The sequence below is a fragment of the Hyperoodon ampullatus genome, assembly GCF_949752795.1.
Source record: "Hyperoodon ampullatus genome assembly, contig: scaffold_368, whole genome shotgun sequence".
Lineage (NCBI taxonomy): Eukaryota > Metazoa > Chordata > Mammalia > Artiodactyla > Ziphiidae > Hyperoodon > Hyperoodon ampullatus.
Genome location: NW_027640486.1, coordinates 232,175 through 258,981, shown reverse-complemented (window position 1 = coordinate 258,981; position 26,807 = coordinate 232,175). Strand labels below are relative to the sequence as shown.

The window sequence follows — 26,807 nt, the reverse complement described above, 5'->3', positions numbered from 1 at the left end:
GGCTCAGTAGTTGCGGCACACAGGCTTACTTGCTCTGTGGCATGTGGGATCTTCCCGGACCAGGGCTCGAACCCGTGTCCCCTGCACTGGCAGGCGGATTCTTAGCCACTGTGCCACCAGGGAAGTCCATGATGTGCAATTTAAATCATAATTAATTGTATATATATGATGTCCTCTAGACTGCTTGAAACTTTTCCTTTTAGCTTTTTCAAACTATTCCCTTGATAATTTTCTCGCAAACCCTTTCTAATAGAGTAAAGGCAGGCTTTCAGGTGAGCAGTCTCAGAGGTCCTTCAGCTGGACCTTGCTGGACTTGGGGAACACATGCCCACAGAGTTCTCATCAAACCAGCAAATCCCAGCTCTGACTGGGAAACGGCAGACTTCAGTTGAGTGACTTTTTAGAGTTGAGAACATGAGATATTAAAAATGAAAATTAGTTTGTAGAATTACATTTATAGAATTGGAGGCATTAAATACAGGATCAAACCAAGCTGGAATCAAGATGACCTGTAAACTTAGAGAGAGACAGAGAGACAGAAACAGAGACAGAGAGAGACAGAGAGAGATGGGGAGGGTAGAGAGGATTTTTTTTTAAATAAATTTATTTATTTTTGGCTGCGTTGGGTCTTCGTTGCTGCGTGAGGGTTTCTCTAGTTGTGATGAGCATGGGCTGCTCTTAATTGCGGTGCGCGGGCTTCTCATTGCGGTGGCTTCTCTTGTTGTGGAGCATGGACTCTAGGTGTGTGGGCTTCAGTAGTTGTGGCACTGAGGCTCAATAGTTGTGGCTTGCGGGCTCCAGAGCGCAGGCTCAGTAGCTGTGGCACACGGGCCTAGTTGCTCCGTGGCATGTGGGATCTTCCCAGACCAGGGATCAAACCTGTGTCCCCTGCATTGGCAGGAGAATTCTTAACCACTGCGCCACCAGGGAAGCCCTAGGGTTTTTGAATATTGAGTTAAGTACTTGGACTCGAGGACCTTGACCCATCTACAGATGTTCTCTAAAGGCTGGAAAAGCCTGGTCCGAAACAGATACTGTTGATGGAAAGGTCAGAAAAGAGAACTAAACTGCTTTTTGTCTCTTTTACACACACCTGAAGGATGCTCAGCCAATCAGTTCATGTTATTTATTCAAATTAGATTATAAAATGAATGGATAGCACAAATGAGTCCTTAAATTCTTAGACTGTATATACTAACAAAAACTTTGAAAGATGGTCCCATTGGCTTTGTAAGAGTAGTACAGAAATAGCAGACCTGGCTCAAGCACTCTCAGAAAGCACTTCCCTTGGGCCAAAGGGGCCGGCACAGTTAGTGCACTAGATGGAGAGGCCTGCTGTCACCTACTCACCAGATTGGTAGATTTTTGGGAATTTGGTAAGCAGGTTGTTAAACTGTTGGCAACTTGAAATCCTCCATGGTGGGAGTATTTACAACATGGAATTGGTTAATGATACAAATCAGGGCTTTCCCCACCCCCTAGCAGGAGAAGTGATTTCACCAGCACCCTCGCTGGAGATCCCAGTTCTCATTTCATCCCATGAATTTGAACAAAATCACTTATCCTCTTTGGGCTTCTATTTCCTCATCTTTGAAAAGAAAAGCTTAAACAATTATTAAAGTGCCTTCTAGCTTTAAAATGCTATGATTTAAAGTATGTAATTTATTGGGGAGCTCTTCTCAATACTCTATAATGACCTGTGTGGGAGGGGAATGTAAAGAAGAGTGGATATATGGGTATGTGTGGCCAATTCACTTTGCTGTACAGTAGAAACTAACACAACATTGTAGATGAACTATACTCCAATAAAAATTTAAAAAGAAAAAGAAAAGAAAAGATGCCTGGCTAATATGATGGCATATAAAATCATCAGTTCTAGAACTTGGAATTTCAGATCATTCTGATCTTAACCCAGTGTCTTTCCAAACTGAATATTGGCTAAGACTGGGCCATACTAATGAATAACACTTTCTCCTCATCTAGAAGTGAGTTGTAAGAACCAGTGCAATTGTGCTGTTCCATCAACGTGCATGCTCATCCCACAGATCCTGCACAATATTTTTTTTTCCAAAGACATGGAGAATGTTGTAGTATAATAGAAGAAATAAACAGAGCATTCTCAAGTGACCAGTTTATTCATTTTAGGAGAGAGTACATATAATGAAATGCATTTTTGCTCAGAAATGCAAAGGGTCCTCTCTGCTATTGTCAAACTTGTTTTTATAAACTCCTATTTTATATTTTATTTTGGTATATCAATCTTGAATACTTTATTGTCAGGTCTTCATTGGTAAACCCCTTCCCTGTGACAGTACAGTGTGTACTCAGTTTTGGAGCATGGAAAATGCATGTATTTGTTTTGTACCTGTAGTTTGGATATATAATTGACATCTTTGTGCTTTGGTGTTTCAAAAATTTTAAGGCTGTGATGAGAAGTCACATTTACAATCATCAATATATTCTCTACAATGAATATGCTCCCTTAATTAAATCATGATGCTGTAAAAACAAAAACAAACAAACAAAAATAAAGTATCTAATGTAATTTTGGTGGAAAGAAAGATATTGTCTTTTATTAAGACATTAACATAAATGTTTCAGACATTACATGAAATTTCTAAAATTCTTATATGTTCTGGTATAATGTTATAAGTCATAATTCTAGTTCTTACTTTAAATGTATATCTCAGAAATAACTAAATTTCCTTGTCAATTGCATTATTATGAACTTTCATCAAATCTTTAACCGTGGTCATTTTTAAGTCTTTTGTCATTTACAGACAGTTCTGGGTGTACTCTGATGCTTTTGCAAATATGTTCCTATAAAAGGGTTTCATCTTCAAGGAATTCATGGAAAAGACTCTGACAAGTACAGGTTTCTGGTAACTGACTATACTGCTGAACTGAATGAATAAGCATTTTCAGAACTCTAATGGAAAACTGATGAACTCATAAAAGTGCTAACAAAAGATCAAGATAAAAAAAAATTAATTACACGGGACTGAGTGAACTGATGAGGATGATTATAATTTTTGTGACTTTCCATTTGAATAAAAAAAAATCCCCCCCCCAAATTAAATCCACTGCTTGTTACTTAAAAAAAAAAAAGACCCATTTGTTGATTTGACCTGATGTAAAGATAATCCAAAATGACCAAAAATGGAATGATTTCTTGTCCTTATGGATGTGAGCAATAGTCTCTGTGTTTAGTACTTAAAGTGATGTCTCGTAATGAATATTTACTTTGGCGTACCTAAAAGGCTGTCTGGCTTTTCCCTCCTACCCCTTAGCCACTTTCTTCCAACCCGGATCCCACATCAGAAAAAAAAAAAAAAGAAGGAAAACAGAGCCTTCCCAGCATTGCTGCCACACCTGCCCAGGCAGAAAGGCCTGTTTGCTTAAACTCCTCCTCTCCTTGATCTGAACAACTAGTTGCTTTGAATTTGGAAGAAGAATCCTTAGAGGCTGAGGGAGTAGGAAGGAGCAGAGATGGGGCTAAATGTCATCCAATGACTTAATTAGTAGAAGGGAAGCTAACTTTGTTACCCACCCAGGTCCTTGGACTCTTTAATCAAGAGCAATTGGTAAGAGGCCAGAGGAGAAATTCAGGCGAGGCTTTATTGGCACTCACAGCAGCTGAGGGAGCAAAAACAAGACACAGGTGCCCTTGTTTGCTTCCTGGGAGGGGCGAGGGTTGGGGCGGATTGGTGGGTCGGGCCGGAGGGGCGGTTTAAGTAGTCTGCCCACCCCTTGGCCGTGCTGTGTGCAGGGATCACACGCAGCCCTCTGCTTTTGCTCCTGGCACCTCAGAGGTGGCAGTTGGTTTGTGGCCTTTTTGTGTCTTATCGTTCATGATTTGCCCCAACTGGGCATGCACACTGTTGTTTTTAGTCCCTTATAGTTTCTCTGTATTCTGTTGCTCCGGGAGATGTTTGCTCAGATTAAAGCACTCCAGTAAAGGGGGCCCAGGTCCCAGCCCACCTCCAGCGTGTTGTTAGCACACGTGGCCTCACTGAGGTCTAGGGTGAATAATTTGCCTGCGAGCTGTGGAGACCCAGGGAGGAAACCCTTGCTCCCCGCGTTCTTTCTCGTTCTGCTTTGTGGCTTAATGGCTCCTCTTGCTTTGCAACAGATCTGCAACATGCTGAACGCCCCAGCGGATGAATACTTCACATTTCAGGTAACTGCCCTCTGCCAGGCCTCTCCTGTCAGTGCGGGGAGGGGGGCGACACTGACCCTCTCCATCCCCAGAGCCTGCCTTATGCTCGGGGGCGACCAGGAGGCACACGCAAGGCTTATGTCCCACTCAGCCTGGCTGGGCCGGTGGTCACCAAGTAGCACGTTCTTCAGGGAAAGGAGAAGAGGGGGGAGGAGAGAAGGGTGTTGTCACCCCAGCATTCGGGGTGGGGGGGCTGCCACTTCTGCGTTCTCTCCCGCCCGGTGCCTAAAACAGCCCTGGCACATCACAGGTGCTCAGTAAATGGTCTCTGCCTGAATGATTAGCTGGATACATCCTACCACCTGGATTCAGCCCTTTGGAGGTTTCTCGGGCCTGTCCCGGAGGCTTATTGCCGCTGTTATCAGGAAAAGGAGCTTCTTGTTGGGTGCTTGGGGGCCCCTCCTGCTGTCAGACTCTTGGCTTTATCTTTCCTCCTCCAACATCCAGAGATGCCCCTCCCCACCTGTCCCCTCTTCCACCCCCTCCGCACCTGACCATTGGGATAGACCGGCATTTGGCCCGGCAACCGCTCCTTTTCCGCCTTCTGGCCCTTGCCGTTCTGTGTCCTGTTTTAGCAGACGTCCATTTGGAGCCCTGCGCCAGTCGGGAGTGGAGATGGCCTTCCCGGTGGGGACCACTAGCGTCCGTCTTCCGGTCTCACCCCGACACGCGCACAGAGCCCCATCTCTGCCCACGTGGCGAAGCCGAAGCCGGCCTGGGGTGGGTGGGGTGAGGGGCGCACCCTCAGCAGCAGGGGCCCCCAGGCCTGGGAAACCTGTGCTCACTCGCCCAGTTACGGGGCAGGTTTCCTCTCCACGCTCCTCTCTGCTCACTGCCGTGGAAGCGTGCAGACACCACATGGCGTTTGCTCTAGCTCCTTCCGCCTTGCCTCCGAAGGCCTAAGTGACCACACTGTGCCCAGCCCTGACCCCTCTGTTTATGGCAACTGGGTGCCAGGAAAGAGTGCACAGGCAGGAAAAAGGGACAAGGACTGTCTAAGGTGTCTGAACCTTAAGCAGTCATAGTCTGAACAGGGAGGGCAGGGAGCTGGCCCAGAAGAATCAGGCTGCGCTCAGAGGTTTGGGGGCCTGTGCTTTCTGGGGGGGGGAAGTCCTCGTGTGGCCCCCATGGGAGCAGCCACACAAGGGCTCTGATGGTGCAGAGGAGGCTGGGCACCCACCTGGGGTAAACCTCCAGCCTATAGGAATTGCCCAGCTCCCTAGGAAACATCAGTGTAGTGGCCGTGAAAACATGCTTCTCAGGTCTCTGACTGTAGGAAGGATGACCATCAAATGGCTGCTGGGCTGGGAAATCCACTGTCAGCGCGGAGGCTACCCTTCCTGTGGGCCGGGATACTAACACAGGCCAGTTCCTGGGAGATGCCAGACTCCTCTGACCAGCACTGTTGGTCCTAGAATCCCCTTCAGCCCTGCAAACTCTTTCAGAACTGCACTGTGGTCTAAGACACTCCCACCCCGCTCTCCATCCTTCCCTCTGTCCTTAGCCCCAGGGTCAGGACTGCATCTTTTTTTAAAAAATAAATTTATTTATTTATTTTTGGCTGCATTGGGTCTTCGTTGCTGCATGTGGGCTTTCTTTAGTTGCGGTGCGCGGGCTTCTCATTGCAGTAGCTTCTCTTGTTGCAGAGCACAGGCTCTAGGCGCGCAGGCTTCAGTAGTTGTGGCTCATGGGCTCTAGAGCACAGGTTTCAGTAGTTGTGGCATGGGGGCTCAGTAGTTGTGGCTCACAGGCTCTAGAGCGCAGGCTCAGTAGTTGTGGCACACGGGCTTAGTTGCTCCGCGGCATGTGGGATCTTCCTGGGTCAGGGCTTGAACCCGTGTCCCCTGCATTGGCAGGTGGATTCTTAACCACTGCGCCACCAGGGAAGCCCAGGACTGCATCTTGATGGGCTGTCAGCCTCCCTCTCTGTTTTCCCTCACAGGCGTTGCTCCTGTGGATCATTCCAAAGGGCAGACTCAGGATAGGGTGCCCATCCTCCGCACACCTCCACCCTGCTGGGCCTTCCCATTCTGTCCACCTGCTCGCACCCACCTCCATTCTCACTAGTCCCTCTTGCACCTGAGAAGTTTAATGAAAAAACCAATGATTCAAAGTGAACTGTGGTCAGAACAAACCTGCAAAGGCAATGATTCTCAAACTATGTTTCTTGGGGGCAGGGTGTACATATTAGCTTCCTGTTGCTGCTGTAACAATTACCACTTAGTGGCTTAAAGCAACACAACTGAGTTATCTTACGGTTCTGGAGTCAGAAGTCTAAAATGCGTCACACTGGGCTAAATTCAAGGTGCTGGCAGGTCTGTGTTTCTTTCTAAAGGATCTGGGGGAGAACCTGTCTCCTTGTCTTTTTCCAGCTCTGGAGCTGCCTTGGCTCATGGCTCCCTTCCATCTTCAAAGCCAGCAGTCACATCGCCCTGACTTTGCTTCTGCTGTCATATCTCCTCCTCTGATTTGTGATCCTGACTCTCTTTTCTGCTTTTAAGGATCCTTGTAATTACATTGGGTCCACCTGGAAAATCCAGGATAATTTCCCTATTTTAAGATCAGCTGACTAACAACCTGAATTCCGTCTGCTGGTTTAATGCACCTTCCCCATTTAAAGTAACTTGTTCACAGATTCCAGGGATTAGGAAGTAGATGTCTTCAGTGTGTTCCTTGAAGTGGAGTAAGGGGCTCTTCATTTAACATGGATGAAAGTGATCCCAATTCACAGAAGAAAAGTACATAGAATTTTCTGTCTTAAGTTTTTGTCCTATTTTTCTTTTTTTTTTTTTTTTTTTTTTTTTTTTTTTTTGCGGTATGCGGGCCTCTCACTGTTGTGGCCTCTCCCGTTGTGGAGCACAGGCTCCGGACGCGCAGGCCCAGCGGCCATGGCTCACGGGCCCAGCCGCTCCGCGGCACATGGGATCCTCCCAGACCGGGGCACGAACCCGTATCCCCTGCATCGGCAGGCGGACTCTCAACCACTGCGCCACCAGGGAGGCCCTGTCCTATTTTTCTTAAATCTTAAGTTCCTTGTATCACTTTTCTGTGAACAAGCTCTAACTTAATAGCAAGAGACATGAACATGAACAGGTAACAACTGAATATGTACCAAAAAAACAGAGGCAGTCAGTAAAGCTTATTTTGGAAGCTTTTTAAAAATAAATACACAGGTGCTTACCTTGCACACAGGTAATATTTTCTGTTATTGATGTTGTCTCTCATCCTTGTGAGGATATAAGTATATAAATATTTCATAGTATTTTCCAAAAATGAAGACCTTGCGAACCACCGTGCACTGCTTTTTCTTTCCCCCAAAGCTTTGACCATTAGGAAGCATGAATTGAGGTTTGGTTTCTCTGCTTTTCATTCTAAGTATAAAGGCAAGCTCTTTAACTAATAAGCAGTTGTTTATTGAGCATCCCTTATATGCCCAGCACTGTCCTGTCACTTATGTCGAATTTAACAGTTTATGAAACAGCTCTTTGGTAAGATTAGAAAATAGCCTCAGAGACAACAATCAACAGTTCCAAAGCATTTGGAAATTATCTAAATGCTAAATTGTATGGTCAGGTCTAGAAGTGCTGATGGAATTCTGAAAAAGAAAAGTTCCATATGGGTGAAAAAAGTTAGAGAAGGCTTCAAGGGAGAGGTGAGACTTAACCAGAGCCTCTGAGGATGACTAAATAAGCCGAGGACAGGCAGAAGAAGGAATACCCTGGCGTGATGGGTGCTTGGCTACCTTTGCCTTGTTGCATGCTGTGCAGGTGCCACACCATGGTTCTCAGACTTCGGAGGACTTTAGAATTACCTGGGGAGCCTATTTAAGATGCATGCCCGGAGATTATGAAACAAGCTAAAAAGAAAAAAATCTGTTGCCCTTGATCTTTGGGCAACACTTTGAGAAACACTCCTGAACTTCTGTGTCTGCATTCCCTACTAGACTGTTATCTTGAGGTTAGGGACTGTGATTTATTCACCTTTGCACCCCCAGCAACTAGCCCCGGTCCTGAAACATCATGGGGCTTGACAGATGTTTACTAAGTGGAGCCACACCACAGAACAAAAAACGATCTTGATGGATCAGTCAGGAAAGCAGAAACCACACTAGGTATTTCAACAGAGATAATTTAATATAAGAATTTAGCTAAACAGGTGTTGGAGGACAGAAGAAATAAACAGGGAACACTGAGGTAACACAGGTAAACGCTTCCCATCCCTAGGGCTGGAGCGGGAGAGGTCAAAGAGAAGAGGGTAGGGTTGTCACAATATAGACACTTGGTTCTAGGACACTTAAATGTACTACAGCACTTTTATGGCTGTATAGTTCTAGCCATGTTCTGAAACAACATAGGAATTGTGCATCTAATGCCCCCCCAATTATTCTTTCTTTAAACTGAAAATAACCTAAGTGGGGAATAGTGACGGCTATAGTGGTTATAAAGGGGTAGTGCAAGGGAGCCCCGTGATGATGGATTAGTTCTCTATCTCGGTTCTAGGGGAGGTTGCACATATCTACCTATGTGATGAATTTGCATAGAAACACTCCTGCATACCCCCGCATGTGCACAAATACATATAAATCTGGTGAAATCTGAATAAGCTCCATGGATCGTACCAATATGTATTCCTGGTTTTGTTAGTGTACCATAGTGACACAAGATGTTATCATGGGGAAAACTGGGTAAAGGGTACATCGGACTTCTCTGTACATTTCTTCTGCAACCTCCTGTGTACCTACAGTTATTTCAAAAAAAAAAAGTTAAAAAAATAACCTCAGTGTCTTTATTGTTTGTAGAAAGGACCTGTAGATGAGACTGGTTGGGTCATTAAAAACGTCTTGTCCCTGCCTATTGTCAACAAGAAAGAAGACATCGTGGGCGTAGCTACATTTTACAACAGGAAGGATGGAAAGCCTTTTGATGAGTATGATGAACACATCACTGAGGTAAGTGCAATTATAAAATAACGGAGGTAGATGAAATGCATGAAATAATAGAAGATGCATAATTATTTGTTATTCTGGAATGATGTTTCTGAAGGGCAATTAAGATGTGAGTCACACATGATTGCAGTCAATATATTGTTATTGTGTCATTTCTGTTTCCTGACTTCCGTAAACTGTACCGTTTTCTACGAAAGTGTGAACGTTTGGCTTAATCAAAATTCTTTTCAGTACTAGGGAACTGGGGAAAGGTCTCTCTCTCCTTTCTCCCTCCTCCCCTTCTATCACCTCTCACCCTTGCTGCCACCTCCAGCCCTCTCTGATTTTCAGGTCATGCTTTATCTACTGGATTTTTGTAATTCCTCTCCTCTAATAAAGTATTCACGGTGCATGGAGCACTTTGAAAAGCAAGGGCTTAGCCAGTTTTATTGTCTGGCGCTGATTATTGTACTTTTTCTTTTTTTTTTCTTAGATTAAAACAAGGAACTGGGTTGTTGATGGTGGAAGGGAGATTGATTGATAGGAGAGCATGCAAACTGTTGCTTCCAAATCATTTTTTCTTTAGGTTTAGAGAATCGAATCACATTTTATCTATTTCAGACTCTCACACAATTTCTTGGATGGTCTCTTTTAAATACTGACACCTATGAGAAAATGAATAAACTAGTAAACAGAAAGGACATAGCCCAGGAAATGCTCATGAACCACACCAAAGCTACTCCTGATGAAATCAAGTCCATTTTGGTAAGTGAGGAATTCGTCCTGTGACATTAGATGCTATCTAACCATGGCTTCTGGAACTCGCCTAATTACCCGGAGGTCTGACAAATGAGAATAGGTTTAGTCCTGGGCTAAGGAGGGGAGAAACAAAGAAGGAGGGTTTGGGGGGAACTTGGTGGTCCACAGTACACAGAGCATTACTGAATTTCCAGGCTGCTTGGTTGGAATAGCACTTTGTTAAAAATCGCTCTATAGGAGCTGGAGTAGTGAGGTCTAGATTCAAGAGTGTTAGCAAGGAAAAAAATATTTCTAGGGAGCGAAATGTCAGCTGTTGCCGTGTAATGCTGTATAACAACCATAACCTCTCAGTGGTATATGACAATAAGCATTTATTTCTCACTTATGAGTTTGTGGGTTGACCAGACTTCAACTAATCTTGGTTGGGCTGGGCTCCAAGCTGTGTGTTTGGTTTGCTTTCTGCATCTATCATCCTCGATCAGCAGCTACCTGATAGATGTTCTTCTCATGGTGATGGCAAGTACAAGAGAGCAAGCCCAGCTGTGCAAGCTCATCTCAATTCTTTCCTCACATCAAATTCACTAAAATTTTCAAGGTACAAACATGACCAAGATCAGCATCATGGATGATTGGAGAGCAAGTAGATATTCGCTAACAGTGTTCTACTCACCACCAAATGAAGGGAAAATAGAACACACCCACTGTCTCTATTCCTTTATTTCAAAAGCTTTCAGAGTGTGTGTGGATGTAGTTTTCCTGGGGTGTTTTTGTTTGTTGGCTTGGTTGGTTGGTTGGTTTTGGTTTTGCTGGGTGGTTTGAGACTTAAAAGAAATTTGATTTGAGAGTTTGAGATGTTGAAGATGAAAATGTCTGGGGAGAATAAAGGGAAATTGCTATAAACTAAAGAAAAACAGATGTAAGCCATTCATTTTTCTCGCCTACATGCAAACAACCGACGTCTCCCTCACCCTCTCCCTCTCTCTCTTTTTTTGAGACAGCTACTGTTACATTTTGGGGAGAAAAGAGAGATTAATTATTTTTTAGAGAAAATTCTACATAATCAAGTGCTATAGATCTTCTTTGTATCCAGAATGCATCTTTCATGGAACTCATTACAACCTAGTTTATTTTAACTGATTTTAAGAGTAAAGGAATCAGATAGAAATCAACTTCATAGCAATTTCACACCTCCTTTGCTTTTACATTTTAGAAATTTAAAGAGAAGTTAAATATAGATGTAATTGAAGACTGTGAAGAAAAACAACTTGTCACAATGTTGGTAAGTGTTTTACTTCTATCCTTAATGCCTTTTAAATAAAATATAGTAGGACACTTGTTCTCATTTTTCAAGTTAGTGTTGAGTTTCCTCTTCTCTGGCACCTTTCAAAGCTAAAAAGGAAAGAGATTTCTTCTACAGAGTGATCTTCTGGGTCCTTGCTTTTCTTTCTGTTTGTCCCCTACAGTACAATCCACAAAGATAATTTAGAATCAGAGTTAAACTAGATTACTGCATAAGGGAATGCAGGCACAGACTCTAGGGGTAGCATGGCCTGGTTTATTTTAATAGCTCTGGATTACAGCATGGCCACCCTGGAAGACACGGCAGAATTACAGTAGAAGGTAGATAGACCCTTAGAGGCACCATTATCACCTGCCGTTGCTAGCTTCTCTTCTGGATCCTGGAGGAATTCAGTTCTTTCCTATTGTTGCCATTGGGTCACCCCTATTATATCTAGTTGAAATAACTTCTCTTCTAGTCATTAAGCCTGTATTTTGTTGTGTCTACTGTTTAAACCCACCCAAACACATGTTCTACAGTCAACTGTTAAACCCATCCAGTAAGTTTTTAATTTCAGAGATTATCTTTTTCAGTTCTAGAATGTATATTTAATTCTTTTTTTAAAGATTCCAACTCTGTGCTAAAACTTCCCATCATTTAATCTACTTTATCTCTCTATTTTCTTAAATTTATTCACCATAGTGATTTTGAATTCTCCATCTAGATACCTGAATCACCTATATGTCTGGTTCTACTGTCTATTTTTACTCTTGGGTTTTAGTCATTTGATCATTTTAAAGCATACTTCATAGTTTTAAAATTGAAAACCAGACACTGTGGATTAAGATTTGTAGGGGCTCTGGGTGATATTATCTTTCTGTTTAAAGGGTTAGATTTTCTTCTGGCAGGTGAAGGAGTTGGTTTTAGATTTTGTTGGGGTGGTCTATTTCAGTTTTGCTCTTGCTACTAGGGTAGAGCCCTTATTTCTAGAGCGCGGCCCTTCTGGGATTCCAATTAAGAACCTGGGATTACCAAGGCCCCTAGACCTTGAATTTCAGAGGCTTGAATACAATCTGCTCGAAATTGAAATAATATCACACTTATTTCCCTCCCTAACTACCTCATCCTGTTTTCCGCTGCCCCTTTCGAATCCATGACATGTGTTCTTCTTTCTGAACTAAGATGTACTGAATATCTCACCTTCCACATTCCCATTTTTATGGGCTCTGTCCTCCCATCCTGGCCCTTGGCTGTACCACCACAGAGCCAGTGGCCTGTGACCCCTTTTTGAGGGATCTGCTCCCACCTTTATGTCTTCATGTCACTTGAGGCTCTTCCTCCTTCTCTCACTCTCTTTGGCTTTACCTCTGAGCACTTTCCTCTCACACTTGGCCCAGAAGAAGACTCCTTCTCCTCATTTACCCCCAACAAAACTTATCTTCTTGTAAAACAAAGCTTTAATTGACATCCATGACATGTTGGAAATTTTCTAGGTGTCTATTTAGAGGAGGAAGGGTCTTATGATGGAGAAGCAATAAAATGGGCAAAGAACCAGTAGCTTTACAATAAAATGGCCTATTTTGAACGTAAAATGTGCTCTAAGCTCATCCCAAATCATTGCCGCATAAAACTTAACTCAAGAAACAAACATATGTCAGAGGGGTTCTCCGAAAGTATTGGCATAATTTCCAAGCTACATAAATATTTATGCATCTCCTCTTAACCATGATTTTCTGCAGGGATGCATTTTAACTCTCAGTTCAGGGAAGGTGTGGTCCTCTTTTATAGGTATAACAGCAGGTGCATCTTGCTGGGCTGGGAAGCACTGAGGTAGCAGTGCAGTGACTCGGGCAAAGGAAGTAGGGAAAGTTGTCCTCCCATCTTCCCCTCTGCTTCCCAGGACATTTCAGTTCACTCGCAGATGCCCTGCAGCTCATGTTTACCAGACCATGGGAGGTGAGGAGAGGGTGTCCCAGAGAAGTACCTCATTCCCTCCTCCTTCATTCAGTTTTTTTTTTTCATTCATTCAGTAATTACTGAGATGTCCTATGATACAAGGAACTGTTAAGCCTCGAGGGCAAAAGACAGTGTGGTCTGGTTTTTACCTGGTTCAAGAAGCCACCTGTTTATTAGGGAGACAAAAAATACAAGCAGTGACACTGCCTTGAATGAATGGGTTCACAGGGCGTGAGCACCAAGGGCCCTGGGGAGGCTAAGGGCCTGATTCTACTCACAGAAGATGATAGACTGCGAGATGAGGCCATGGCATGGAGGCCTGCAGGGAAAGCAGGAATTGACTGGGCAGAGATTGACAATGGGAGCTTGGAGATGGCTGGAGGTGGGAAGGGGAAGCAGGACAGTGCAGACCAGGGCGTGGGGACACAGGAGACCGAAGACAGCTGGGTATGGCCGGAGCCCCAGTGAGCGGAAGAGGGGAGCAGCCCGTGAGGCCTGGCAGGGCAGTGGGACGAGACTGTGGCAGCCTGGCACACTGGGACCTGTGAAGGGACCTGATCAGATACCCAGGGGCTTCTTCCCGGAGCAGAGGGAGTGAGCCAGCCGGGATGCAGCAGGTGGGTGGCGCCCTGTTATGGCACGTGGGGTGGCAGCAGCTCCCCCCTCTCATTCCACCTCAGCTGTGGGTTCCTTCAGGGAGGGGAAGACCAGCCTTTGGGGCCAGAGTTCCTACTTATCAGATGAATCAAAAGCCTTTATTTCTATCAACCTCTCTGTATCACTGCTGTATGACTGCTGTTTTTCAAAACCTGTGATTGCCATATTGTACTATTGTTTTATCGGTTCACCTGTAACTGTAAATGGGGGCTGGGAGTCATAATTCTGAGAACTTCTTACTTTGTTTCCTGCTGAAATGCACATTTACACTTTAGTGTGACTGACCCGATAACGCGTTAAAAAGCATTTTCACGTTTGATCTTTACATAATACTCTGGGAACAGCAGGGCTGAGATGACCTCCAGCAGGGAGGTTCTGGGCATTGGGCACCCCCCGCCGTACCCCGTAATTCTTTTCTTAGTCTGATCTTTTAAAAGATGTGCTTATTTTTTGTCTCTCCCCACGAGAATGTGTGTTTCAGGGGCAGTGACAATGTCTGCTTTCTTCATTGCTTTATCCATAATGCCTACAACACAGATAGGAACGAATAAATGTTTGTTGAATGAATACAAATGACTGCAGAAAAAGAGCCCCTTTGGGCAAGGAATCTGGGAGGGTCTGGAGAGAGAGAAAGTGATGAGAAGGCTTTGGCAGAGGACACAGGAGGTCCTATGAGAAAGGAGTTTTGTGAAGTGTTACTAGGGGCCATGAGTTGAATCCCCTCTAATTTTCGTTGACACATGCAAATGAAATTGGCACTGCTTTTTCATTAAAACAACAAAGACAAAAATGTTACTCTTGTCATTCCCATTTCACAGATGAGAACATTGACGTATTGGGTAGCATCTTACGGAAAAACCCGAATGAACCTTTTGGCCAACCCAATAGCTAATACCAACCCAGCCATAGCTTTGTAGGAGAGAGATCTCTGCCTAAAGTGACAATCTGAGAGTGGCCTTGAGGAGAAGGGGGCACAGGAGGACCAGGAAGTTCCCTGAAGAGAAGGGCAAGGGTTTGAGGGGCCAGCCCAGACTCGGGGGTTAGGGGAACAGAAACCATAATTGTACTTAAAAGAGCCATGTACCATTTGGTGTTGACATTTGTACAAATAGAGCATGAATCATCCTCTGGGAAACCTTGAACTTACTGAGGGACGTGATCTTAGCACAGTATTAAGGATTTATAATGGGCTCAGTAAAGACCCACTGAACTGAATTCCTCCTGCATGTCCAGCTGCTGGACCCACACAGCCCTCGCCTGCTTCTCTCCTCCCGTGGGACTGTCTCTGACCTGCCTTCTACCAGAGCAGCTGAATACACAGCCCTCCAGAGTCTCCCCTCCTTCAGTTCCCCCAGCCTGCCTGCAATTTCTCCCAGCCCTGGCACTGACTCTGTGCTCTGGGAATGTTCTAAGCTTTCACCTTTCACTGGTCTGTATTTTATAACCATTTTAGTAAGTTAAGTTCCTTAAGGCCAAGATCCATATTTTTAACTCCCAAGCCATGTCAATATTCATGGGACTAATTCACTGTTTTTTCACCTAGTCCTAAATCCTGATGGGGGGTGGGTTAAATGAGATGTCTGCAAGTGTACCAGTACACTGCGGGGCATTCATTCATTCATTCACTCAACAAACATTTACCAAGCACCTCCATAGGACAGGCCCTACAGGTTCTGAGATACCACAGCAAATAAAACAGACCAGATGCCATCCTTATGGAGCTCACAGACGAGTAGGAAAGCATCACTGAATAGGTAAAGATAATACGATAGAATCGAATTAAGCCATTGTTTACTGTTTACTGAATATTTCTGGAATGGAAAAAAGTTGAGTATTGAAAATGGGTTAGGCTGCTGCAAGTAAACATTTTATCTTGCATCAGAGAAGGAAAATAGCCACTGGGATCTGATTTAGAATTGAATGCCATCACTTAGAAAGCTTCTTAGTATAGCTGAGCCTCAGTTTCACCTTCTGGAAACTGAGGATCATTGTGTAGGTTTGTTGTGAGGATAATAAGGCGTAACCCAGTATCGGGCAGGTAGAGGCTCAGTGAATTGCACGTGGTATCCTTTTATTGTAATTTTGTTTTATGTCCAATGTCGGGTATAGGAGACTAAAAGGAAAGAAATGAATGTAATCTGGAACACTTGGTCCTTGTTTCAACAGAAAGAGGACCTACCAGACCCACAGGCTGTAGACCTGTATGAATTCCACTTCAGCGACTTCCCCATCACAGAGCACGAACTGATTAAGTGTGGACTTCGGCTGTTTTTTGAAATAAATGTGGTGGAGAAATTCAAAGTACCTGTAGAGGTCAGATGGTATTTAATTTAAAATGCTGTGATTCTGTGGCTGTACTCCACGAAAATTTCCTGTGGTTCAGAAGATTCCCTGCAGTGTGGATTTTAAATTATCATTAACTTTGTCTATTTGTCCACTTAAACCCTGTAAACAAGGCCAACCTATCTTTTCAGATAAGGTTGTCACAGACCTTCTTATCTTTAGAATTCTACTCCAAAGTCTGAGTGGTGTTGTCTTCTTTGGTGGCAGGTTCTCACCAGATGGATGTACACGGTGAGGAAGGGGTACCGTGCCGTCACTTACACAACTGGCAACACGGGTTCAATGTGGGGCAGACGATGTTCACTTTGCTGATGGTAGGTACAGAGCCCCTGAATCATCCTAAACCTGTGCATCTCCCTCCTGAGTGTGGTGAGAAATGGATACCGTCCATCACTTTAGATCAGTAATTTTGGAATTCATGGATACAGTCCCATAAACCCCCAACCCCCCTGGAGATGATGCCAGGTACGTGGGTATCTCTGGGCGTTTGGCTGAATTATCACTCTGATACTCATGTCCTTATATCCATAAAGGAAAATTCAGTTACCTGCTGGGTTTGTAACTGCCCAGAATGAGCTACAGTCCTCAAGAAATAAAGCCAGCTTGCTCTAAAAACACAGCAGACCCACTTCTCCATTGCAGGCCGGCCTCACTGCACATGCTGCGGAGGTGCATTAATCCAAGTAAATATATATGTCTATTTTTTTTAGACAGGAAGACTGAAGAAATACTACACGGATCTTGAAGCCTTTGCCATGCTTGCTGCTGCCTTCTGCCATGACATTGACCACAGAGGCACCAATAACTTGTATCAGATGAAGTAAGTGAACACATGCGGCCACATCAACGTGTTCTGGTGCCCCCGCCTTATTTGTAAACGCCTTCACTCCTTCTTTTTTCAACTTTGTTTCATCAAAGTATTGAATTCATACATTAAAGAGCATTGATCTTTGGCTTACACCTGTACACACCTGGGTAGCATCCCACCAGCTCAAGCTAGAGAACATTTCTTCCTGGGCTGACTACTCTCACGTCCCTGGTCCTTAAACTTCCACCAACTGACCTTCAGCTGACCTTGCATCTTAACATCATCGCCATCTTCCTCTCTTGCCCAAGAAAGGAAGTGCAATTATAAGGGTACAGGCCCTCAGCTTAGACAGATTTGGATTTATTGGGTTCACAAGTTATTTGAACTTTCTAAGCTTTGAGTTCCTCATCGGGAAAATAAGAATTATAGTAATGGTACCTAACACTTAAGGTCGTTGTATAGATTAAATGAGACTATGCATATAAGGCACTCAGCTCATGGTTGGCTCTTGGCAGTTAATAATTATTAAGTATTATTATTATTACTGTTATTGTGTCATTGGCACTTTTCAAAATTCATCAGCAATGCCATAGCCAGCCTAACTCCTTGATAGTGACATTTAAGAAGCTCTGTCTGCCTTGGCCACACTGTATCTTCATCTGTGACACATGACCTACCCCTCTCCAGAGGTACCAGAGGGAGTGAGACAATTTAGAGAGAATGAGCTTTGGAGTCTGGTTTTATGGGATCCAGATACTTCCCAGTTGAGGAATCTTGGGCAAATCATTTAATCTATTTGAGATTCTGTTTCTCAGCTGCAAAATGTGTATAATATTGACATCTTAAAGACTGCTGTGAGAATCACATGAAATTGTATATGTGAAACATAGTAGATGCTGAAGAAATTTACTCAGTGAATGAAATGCACCTTGTGAGCAGTGACTTTTCACCTTCAGCAACTCTACCAATCAGGCTTTGCCTTGAAAAGGGAATCTCCATTCTGGGTTCCGGGTAAGCAACGTCTTCGTCTTGAGAGTTCCAGCCCTTTATTTTTTTTTTAACTTTTTATTTTATATTGGAGTATAGTTGATTAATAATGTTGTGATAGTTTCAGGTGTACAGCAAAGTGGTTCAGTTATACATATACATGTATCGATTCTTACCTGTGTCCCGCTGTAGTGGAAGCGTGGAATCCTAACCACTGGACCACCAGGGAAGTCCCAGTTATCCATTTTAAATATAGCAGTGTGTACATGTCAATCCCAAACTCCCTAACTATCCCTTCCCCCCACCCTTCCCCCCTGGTAACCATAAGTTCATTCTCTAAGTCTGTGAGTCTGTTTCTGTTTTGTAAATAAGTTCATTTGTATCATTTCTTTTTTGATTCTGCATATAAGCGATATCATACGATATTCTCTTTCTCCGTCTGACTTACTTCACTCAGTGTGACAATCTCTAGGTCCACCCCTGCTGCTGCAAATGGCATTATTTCATTCTTTTTCATGGCTGAGTAGTATTCCATTGTATATATGTACCACACCGAGCACTTCTTGTGTGCTAGAGATCAGGCTGAGAACTTGATACCCATGGCCTCTTTTAATCCTCACAGCCCTCCCATGTGGGAGGTACTATTATCCGCCTCAAAGCAGTCAAATCTAACTTGCCTTAGATTAAAAGAAATAGCCAAATTGGATGTGGCATCCCGTCTCCAGGATTGCAGAAAGGATGAGGCCACATCCCAGACTTCTGCTTTGGCCTGGCTTTGGGAGTCTATGTGGGTCCTTCTGTTTATCAGCGATGGGCATGCTGACCTTCTTCCATTTCTCTCTGTGAACTGGACAGCAAGAACATGTGGTGATGGAAGGACTGGGACCTACGTGAGGGGTTCCTGACTGCAGGCACCTTAGCACAGGTGTAATGGTTTTGGCAGCTCCACTAAGCTGCTGTGATCAAGTGTCTTTTTGCACCCTGTCCTCCATAATGATTCTTGATGAATCTCCTTATGTGCCCTTACTGTGCTGGGGGAATTGCTCAGGAGTCCACAAAGATCTGGAGACATTACACTGGTAAATACAGTTAACAGAAGATTGAATAAGACTGAATTATTATTCTCATATTGGTGGTACCGATCAGGCTACTGTGCAGTGTTAGCTGAAGCTGTTGGGACACAGCTTCCTGGCTTGACCTTGTGCCCTTGGTTTGATTTCTTGTCTCCAAAATGTCTAAGCCCCTGGCTTCTGGTTTTCATCCTTATGTCCCAGCTTTAGACTATGCCCTCTGGCAATGCCCTAGAAACCTTGCCATTTTCAAATTTTTATTATTCCCTTGAGTTCTTTTGTTCTCTTTGTTCACTTTTCTGGCCATTTTGTTTTCTGCTTCATTCTTTCATAGGTTCATAGATTTCTTTGTTCCTTTTATCCCCCTTTTCTTGGTTAGTTTTTCAATTCTCTCATCTTTCAGTCTCCTTTACTCACCTCCATTTTGTGTCTGAAGAGATGTGGTTATCAGCAAAAAATTTGAGGAATTTTAGCATTTATCTCATCCTCCCCCACCCCACATTCAACGCAGGCCTCTTCCCTACTGTATTTCTTCCTGAGTTCTCTAGTCTACATTCCATTATTTTTTATAATGGCTCACAAGGGACTCATATTTTTGGATGATTCTAATGGCTGAATGTTCTTCATGATATCAAATTGAAATTGGTCTCCTTATAACTTCTGTTAGTCTTAGTTCAAGTCTCTGAAGCTATTAGAATATGTATAATTTCTCATCCACAGGCTATTCCTTCGTATATTAAAGAGAATTATTATTTTCCCCTCCTCTTTTCCTTGTTGAATATACCTGGTTGAACTTTTGTTTTAATCATTTCTCATATAATATTTTCTATACATATAATTTTATCTGTTATTCTTCTGTGAGCCCACTCCAGTGTTTTTATGTCATTCCTTAAATGTGGGTCTTGGGGTTTGACATAATAATCCAAACATGATCTGAAATACTTTATATTTAATCCTAATTAAATTTCATCTTCTTAATTTGGTTCTTTTTTTAAAATTGAAGCTTAGTTGATTTACAGTGTTGTGTTAGTTTCCGGTGTACAGCAAAGTGATTCAGTTATATATATATGTATATATATGTATATATATAATCTATCTTTTTCAGATTCTTTTCCATTAAAGGTTATTATAAGATATTGAATATAGTTCCCTGTGCTATACAGTAGGTCCTTGATGTTTATCTGTTTTATATATGGTGGTGTGTGTGTGTTAATACCAAACTCCTAATTTATCCCTCCCTCCCTCTTTCCCCTTTGGTAAACTAAGTTTGTTTTCTATGTCTGTGAGTCTATTTCTGTTTTGTAAATAAGTTCATTTGTATGATTTTTTTGAGATTCCACATATAAGTGATATCATATAATATTTGTCTTTGACTTACTTCACTTAATATGATAATCTCTAGGTCCATCCATGTTGCTGCAAATAGCATTATTTCATTCTTTTATATGGCTGAGTAATATTCCACCATATATATATACACACACACACATGTATACATATATATATACACACATATACATATACATATACATATATATATATATATCTCCCACACTTTCTGTATGATATATATACCATATATATATATATACCATATCTTCTGTATCTGTTCATCTGTTGATGGACATTTAGTTTGCTTCCTTGTCCTGGCTATTGTAAATAGTGCTGCTGTGAACATTGGGGTGCATGTATCTTTCTGAATTAGAGTTTTCGTCTTTTCCTGATATATGCCCAGGAGTGGTATTGCTGAATCACATAGCAACTCTATTTTTAGTTTTATAAGGAACCTCCATACTGTTTTCCATAGTGCCTGCACCAACTTACATTCCCACCAACACTGCAGGAGGGTTTGCTTTTCTCCACACCCTCTCCAGCATTTATTATTTGTAGATTTTTTAAATGATGGCCATTCTGACTGGTGTGAGGTGATACCTCATTGTAGTTTGGATTTGCATTTCTCTAATAATTAGCAATGTTGAGCATCTTTTCATGTGCCTGTTGGCCATCTGTATGTTTTCTTTGGAGAAATGTCTATTTAGGTCTTCTGCCCATTTTTTGATTGGGTCATTAGTTTGTTTTTTTATATTGAGCTGTATGAGCTGTTTGTATATTTTGGAAATTAATCGCTTGGCGGTCACATTGTTTGCAAATATTTTCTCCCATTCCGTAGGTTGTCTTTTCACTTTACTTATGGTTTCCTTTGCTGTGTTAATCTGATTCTTTATTCCACTCTTAATTGAAATTGCCTTTTAAAGCAGTCTGTCAGCCAATGGATTAGATATTTTTTCCAGCTTTTTTATCATCTGAAAATTAGATAGTCATGGTTTCCATCAATATTCATTCAAGTCATTGATAAAACTGTGCATCAGGACAAAACCAGGGCAGAGTTCTGAGACTTGGGGCTAGAAACCTATCCCCGGGGAAGACAGTTAATTAAGCAGCACTCACTGGGTGGTGCTGTTCAGTATTTGTCCACACTCAATATTCCAACTCATACAGAACACATCTTGAAGCTTCTTCTCAGCTGTCTTGCTGAAATCCAGACACACACTCTTTCTGGCCTTCCTCTCTCACAAACCATATCACAAAAGTGTTCATAACATCAATTCAGCATCATTTTCTCTTTCTAAACCTTCTCTGGAATTTCCTAGTAGTTATTCTGTAAGTGCTTACAAACTCTGAAGCAGTTTAAACTGTTTCATAGATTAACGTTCTGTCATCTACAGATTATACCATTTTCTACTTCTTAAATTTTAGGGTAATATTTACTTGTATCCAGTCTTCAATCATCTTTACCACCGCAAAATTTCCCAGAATATGCTGACAATAGTCGCCCACACCTACCCCGCATCTTCAGATTCCTTCAGGAAGTTGGGATGTTACTCAACTGGGTTAACAGATGTGTGTGTGTATAAAATAACTTTTTCTTTTTTTTTTTTTTACTAAACCATTTGTGAGATAGTTGCAGGCCTCATGCATGACATTTCACCCGAAAATATTTCGGCACGTATTTCCTGAGAACGTGGAGGACATTTGTTTATATAAACACAGTATAATGATCGCTCTCAAGAAATTTAACATTGGTACAATACTGTTATCTAATATAGAATGTTTATTCCAATTTCACTATAATGTCCTTTATAACTATCTTTTCTTCTCTGTTTTGGGCCCAATCAAGGCTCACACATTGCATTTAGTCGTCAAATATCTTGAATCTCCTTTAATCTAGAATTGTTCCTTAACCTTTTTGGATCTTTCAGAATGTTGACATTTTTGAAGAGTCTAGACCAGTTGTTTTGCATAATATCCCTCAATTTGGATTTGTCCAGTTGTTTTCTGATTACTAGATTCAGGGTAAACATTTTTGGTGGGAATTCTACGTAGGTGATGTTGTGTCCTTCTCAGTGCATTGCATCAGGAGGCTCATGATATCAATTTGTTCCATTAACTACAAGGTTAAGTTAAACTATTTATGAGTAATATTCAGCAGATCTCTTTATGCAAAGGTGCATTTTCTCCTTTGTATTAATACGTAATCTGTGAGGTGTTATTCTGAGACTGGTTGAATATCTAGCTCCCCAGTAACCTTTCTTGAGTAATGTTTTTTTTTGTTTTTTTGTTTTTTTTTTGTGGTATGCGGGCCTCTCACTGTTGCGGCCTCTCCCGTTGCGGAGCACAGGCTCCGGACGCGCAGGCTCAGCAGCCACGGCTCACGGGCCCAGCCGCTCCGCGGCACATGGGATCCTCCCAGACCGGGGCACGAACCCGCATCCCCTGCATCGGCAGGCGGACTCTCAACCACTGCGCCACCAGGGAGGCCCTTGAGTAATGTTTTTAAACCTAAAGGAACTAAGATACCACTCATTTCTAACTGAAATTGAGCTTTTTTAATTTGTTTAAATCTCCAGTGCTGACACAGTATAGGTATTTGAATATGTGTTAAAATTATGATCAATTATAATATGGATCAGACACAGTCTGATTGTTCCCTAACTAGAATACTTGGTTTACCAGACCTGTTAGTGACCTGTTAATGACTCCTCTCCTCCCTAAAGTTCTGTTCTTTCTGAAATTAAATGAAACTCTACTAAGGCTGCCACCCATATTTCCGGTTTCTCCCTTCCTTAAAATTATTTATTCCATATTTCTGTAACAAAGTCTTCATATTATCTATTAGACCTTTCACCTCGGCTTCTCTCCATCTTTTCTTTTCACCTTTTTATTTTCTTTTTTTAAAAAATATTTATTTTATATTGGAGTATAGGTGATTTACAATGTTGTGTTAGTTTCAGGTGTACAGCAAAGTGATTCAGTTATACATATACATGTATCTGTTCTTTTTCAAGTTTTTTTCCCATTTAGGTTATTATAGAATATTGAACAGAGCTCCCTGTGCACATCTTTTTATTTTCAATGTTGCTTCCCCTTCCTTGAACAGGAAGCATTGTAGAAAGACAGGGTACCAAAGACCTCACTTTACATAAAGCTGTGACCTCACCACTAACAAATGGGAAATTTAAATTTATGTCACTGTCTTAAAGGAGAAGAGAAATGTTACTTTATCATCATTTTCATTTTGGTTCCTGGAAATTCTTAATATACACTTTCTGTGCAAATAAACTATGGGCTTCAACAAGTTTGCTACATGTTCTATAAGTCATAGTCACCTCCATAAGCTCCAGGGAAGTTAACAATTTTAGATGCAGGGAGTGAACCAAACTTCGTAGTTTAAACAAGTCAATCATTTTACACATTTAACAAATTAGGGTTGTTTTTTTTTTAAAGGACTTTTTAACAAGAGCATATTCTCCTGTTCTAAATCTAAAAATTCTTTTCCAATATGTTACTTCCAACTGTTTCACAGGCATTAGGGGAGAGGGAAGAAATGAAAAAAATCCTCAGATTGTAAAGATTCTGCATCATATAACCTTATGTGTAATGTTTAAATAGCTAAAATTATCCTTTTCCTCCTAGATCCACATCTCCATTAGCAAGGCTTCATGGATCGTCCATCTTGGAGAGACACCACCTGGAGTACAGTAAGACTCTCCTACAGGATGAGGTACGTGGGTCTCTCCCTCTCTCTCTAGGGCAACTCACAAGCTCTGGATCAAAGCACTAACCCACAGAAAATGCTTAGAAGGAGGATGGCCTTGAGTTCTGGTGGTTGACAGTATATACCCTTATTGAAGTCAATTGATAGAAATTGCTATATTGCAATAGTTTTTGAACAGCCAAGTTGGAAGTAGCTGAGATAGAGGAGAAAAGAGCCATGGAAAGTCACAGCATCTCTGTGGGTTCGTGAAGAAAGAAGAAAAAGCTTAAGGTGGATGTGAGAGGGCTCTATGCACCCTGGGTATGTATGAATGTGAAGAGAAAAGGAGGCTACACAGCCACTGCTTTTCTGATTCATGTGGTATGCACTGTAAGGCACTGTCTGTATCTTTGAGAAAGTCAAGCTTTGGTAGTTGGGGGGTAGGCATGAAATCAGGCTGTAAGACAGATCGGACAACTGCCATCAGAGGCACTGAGTGAATCTCCCAAGAGTTCCAGAGGGAGGTGTCACATTCAGGAGTGGGCAGGACATAAGGGAGAAGAGGGGCGGGATCAGGAAGCTTTTCACAGGAAGTGGCTTAAGCTTGGTCTTGAATTCACTTTGATTTATGCAATATCATGTACTACTAACCTTCTGTAGAAGGCAGTCATTATTCTTTTTACTGATTTTATTTGAGGGGTATATAGGTTTGTGAGAAAGGTGGTGAATATAATCTAGTTATACTTTAAAAAAATATATATCTTGAGAAAATTCTAACCCAGAATGAATCATTAGTAGATGGAGGGGAATACTGTTTTGTCTTGACAGAAAAACTGTCTAGAATCATACGAGTTCATTAGGATAAATAAGCCCTTGGGAGAGAGGCGCTTTTTTCAGTTTCAATAATAATCTTTTTTTAGGCTCAGGGGATGTGGGGGTATATGGAAATATGTCCAAGTTTAGAAAGATAACACTACATTCTTCTATATAATCAAAAGCCAAGTGGGAAAACTTGTAAGACAGGGCAACCAGGCAGAAAAGTGGAAAAACAAAACAAACACATGATTTAAATGTTTTTAACAGCCTGTGATTGCAGGCTGCATCCAGACAGGGGGACACAGACCATTTGCGTCAGAATGATCGATTTCACAGGGCAGAGGTGGGCAGGCTTTTAAAAACACATCCTGGGCTTCATCTCGCGCTTACCAGGCTCCCTGGGGATTGGACCCAGGAATCTGCATTTTTAATAAGAATTTTCATAATTCTCATGTGTAGCCAGGACCTGTCCCTGCGGTAGTATCATAAAAAGGATGATAATATCTGTCCTATGAGAATTAGAAAGAGTAGAATTGAAAGTAGTTCAGGAAGATAAGAGTAAATTGTTATTATCCAATTTGTTATGAGTCTTTGTTTTACTGATTGGGACAGTCTTGTATTTTTGAGTAAGAATTTTCCATTCATCCCACTGATTACATATACCACAGGCAGGTAGTATCAAAAATAATTTATTTAATTTTACGTTTACCTACTAACGCAAAATATATTTTTAAACCTTTACAGCCAAATGTTTAAGTGCTTAACTTTGGAAGGCTCCTAGTAGCACATATGTTTTTCCTTTCTGGGATTTGAGAGTTTTTAATAGAGTTGTTGTTTTCCATCTTAATTTTTTTAATGTTATTTACTCTGCAGTCTGAACTGGTTTTGATGGCTATATAAAGGCTTATTATTCTTTCTAAAAAGGAATATTGCATCTTAGTAATCTGTACCACCTTGGCGAGGACCTGTCTACAGTGCTATTCGACCTGCTAATTGCAGACTTTTAAGGGTTGTAAATAGAGTCGCTAGGCAATAAATGCAATCACAGAACATTTTATGAGCAGGCAAATTGAATGCTGAAAAAAATGAAATTTTAACCATCAGATATTCTTTTTTGAGGCAACACAGTTGTCTCAGTACATTTTTTTTGAGAGACAATACAGTTCTTTTATTTATTTATTGTATAAAGAAAATATTTACACTAAAAACTAATTTTTTTACATAAGGGAAATCCTTATGATTTATCTAGCAATTTTGTCATATTGTGGACGTTACTCGTTTTGTATATTATCAGGCTTTGAACTAAAATATCTTTATGTCCCAGTAGAGTTGGATTCCCTGCTTTGAGGACAGAACCATCTGTGTTCTAAACTAGTCAGAAATCCACCCTTTAACCTAATGAATAGGTGGAAAAGTCTTGTTAGCCAAATTTGTCAGAATAGAAACTTTAATACTACAATGTACTGTCGGAATGACAAAATGCATTGCTCAGCATAAATAACAACACTTTTATTATTCAAAACACTTCACGAACTTTATTTATGCTTTTTCACACTGACCTTGTATTATACAAAGAAGAAATGAAGAAGAAGTTAAATATCTTGTGTATGGTCACCAGCAAACCACAAACATGTTGGCAGTCTTCTCTTATGGGTGTCGCATGTACCACATTGAAGACTAGAACTCATCTCCCCTGAGTGCCCTCATCAGGATGAATTAGAGCCATTTCTGTTTTGGTGTGCTATGCAGAACTTATATCTTATTGCCATTTTCATGGCACTAGGAGAACAAAAATGGCCTGTTATTGGTAGAGGGGGTGCAAAGTTAGACTCTTTCTGTGGGCAGGTGAAACCAGCTGAGCAGATGGGGGCCCAGCTGGAGTGGGGCTGGGACAGAGGCCTCCTCTCTTGTTCTGTGCACCTGTCTCTACATCACGTGTCCAGCACAATTCCCC

General features: G+C 41.9%; 1 protein-coding gene across 1 annotated transcript in view; it reads left to right on the top strand.

Annotated features, from left to right (window-relative positions):
• PDE6C (phosphodiesterase 6C) overlaps positions 1 to 26,807 on the top strand; it is a gene marked incomplete at both ends in the record, with an annotated part of 60,337 nt that overhangs the window by 16,532 nt on the left and 16,998 nt on the right. The window contains 9 exon segments of the mRNA XM_079728700.1: positions 4,133 to 4,180; positions 9,018 to 9,167; positions 9,765 to 9,908; positions 11,113 to 11,181; positions 15,961 to 16,107; positions 16,345 to 16,393; positions 16,396 to 16,451; positions 16,848 to 16,957; positions 23,977 to 24,064. Coding sequence (XP_079584826.1) covers positions 4,133 to 4,180; positions 9,018 to 9,167; positions 9,765 to 9,908; positions 11,113 to 11,181; positions 15,961 to 16,107; positions 16,345 to 16,393; positions 16,396 to 16,451; positions 16,848 to 16,957; positions 23,977 to 24,064 — 861 coding nt within the window.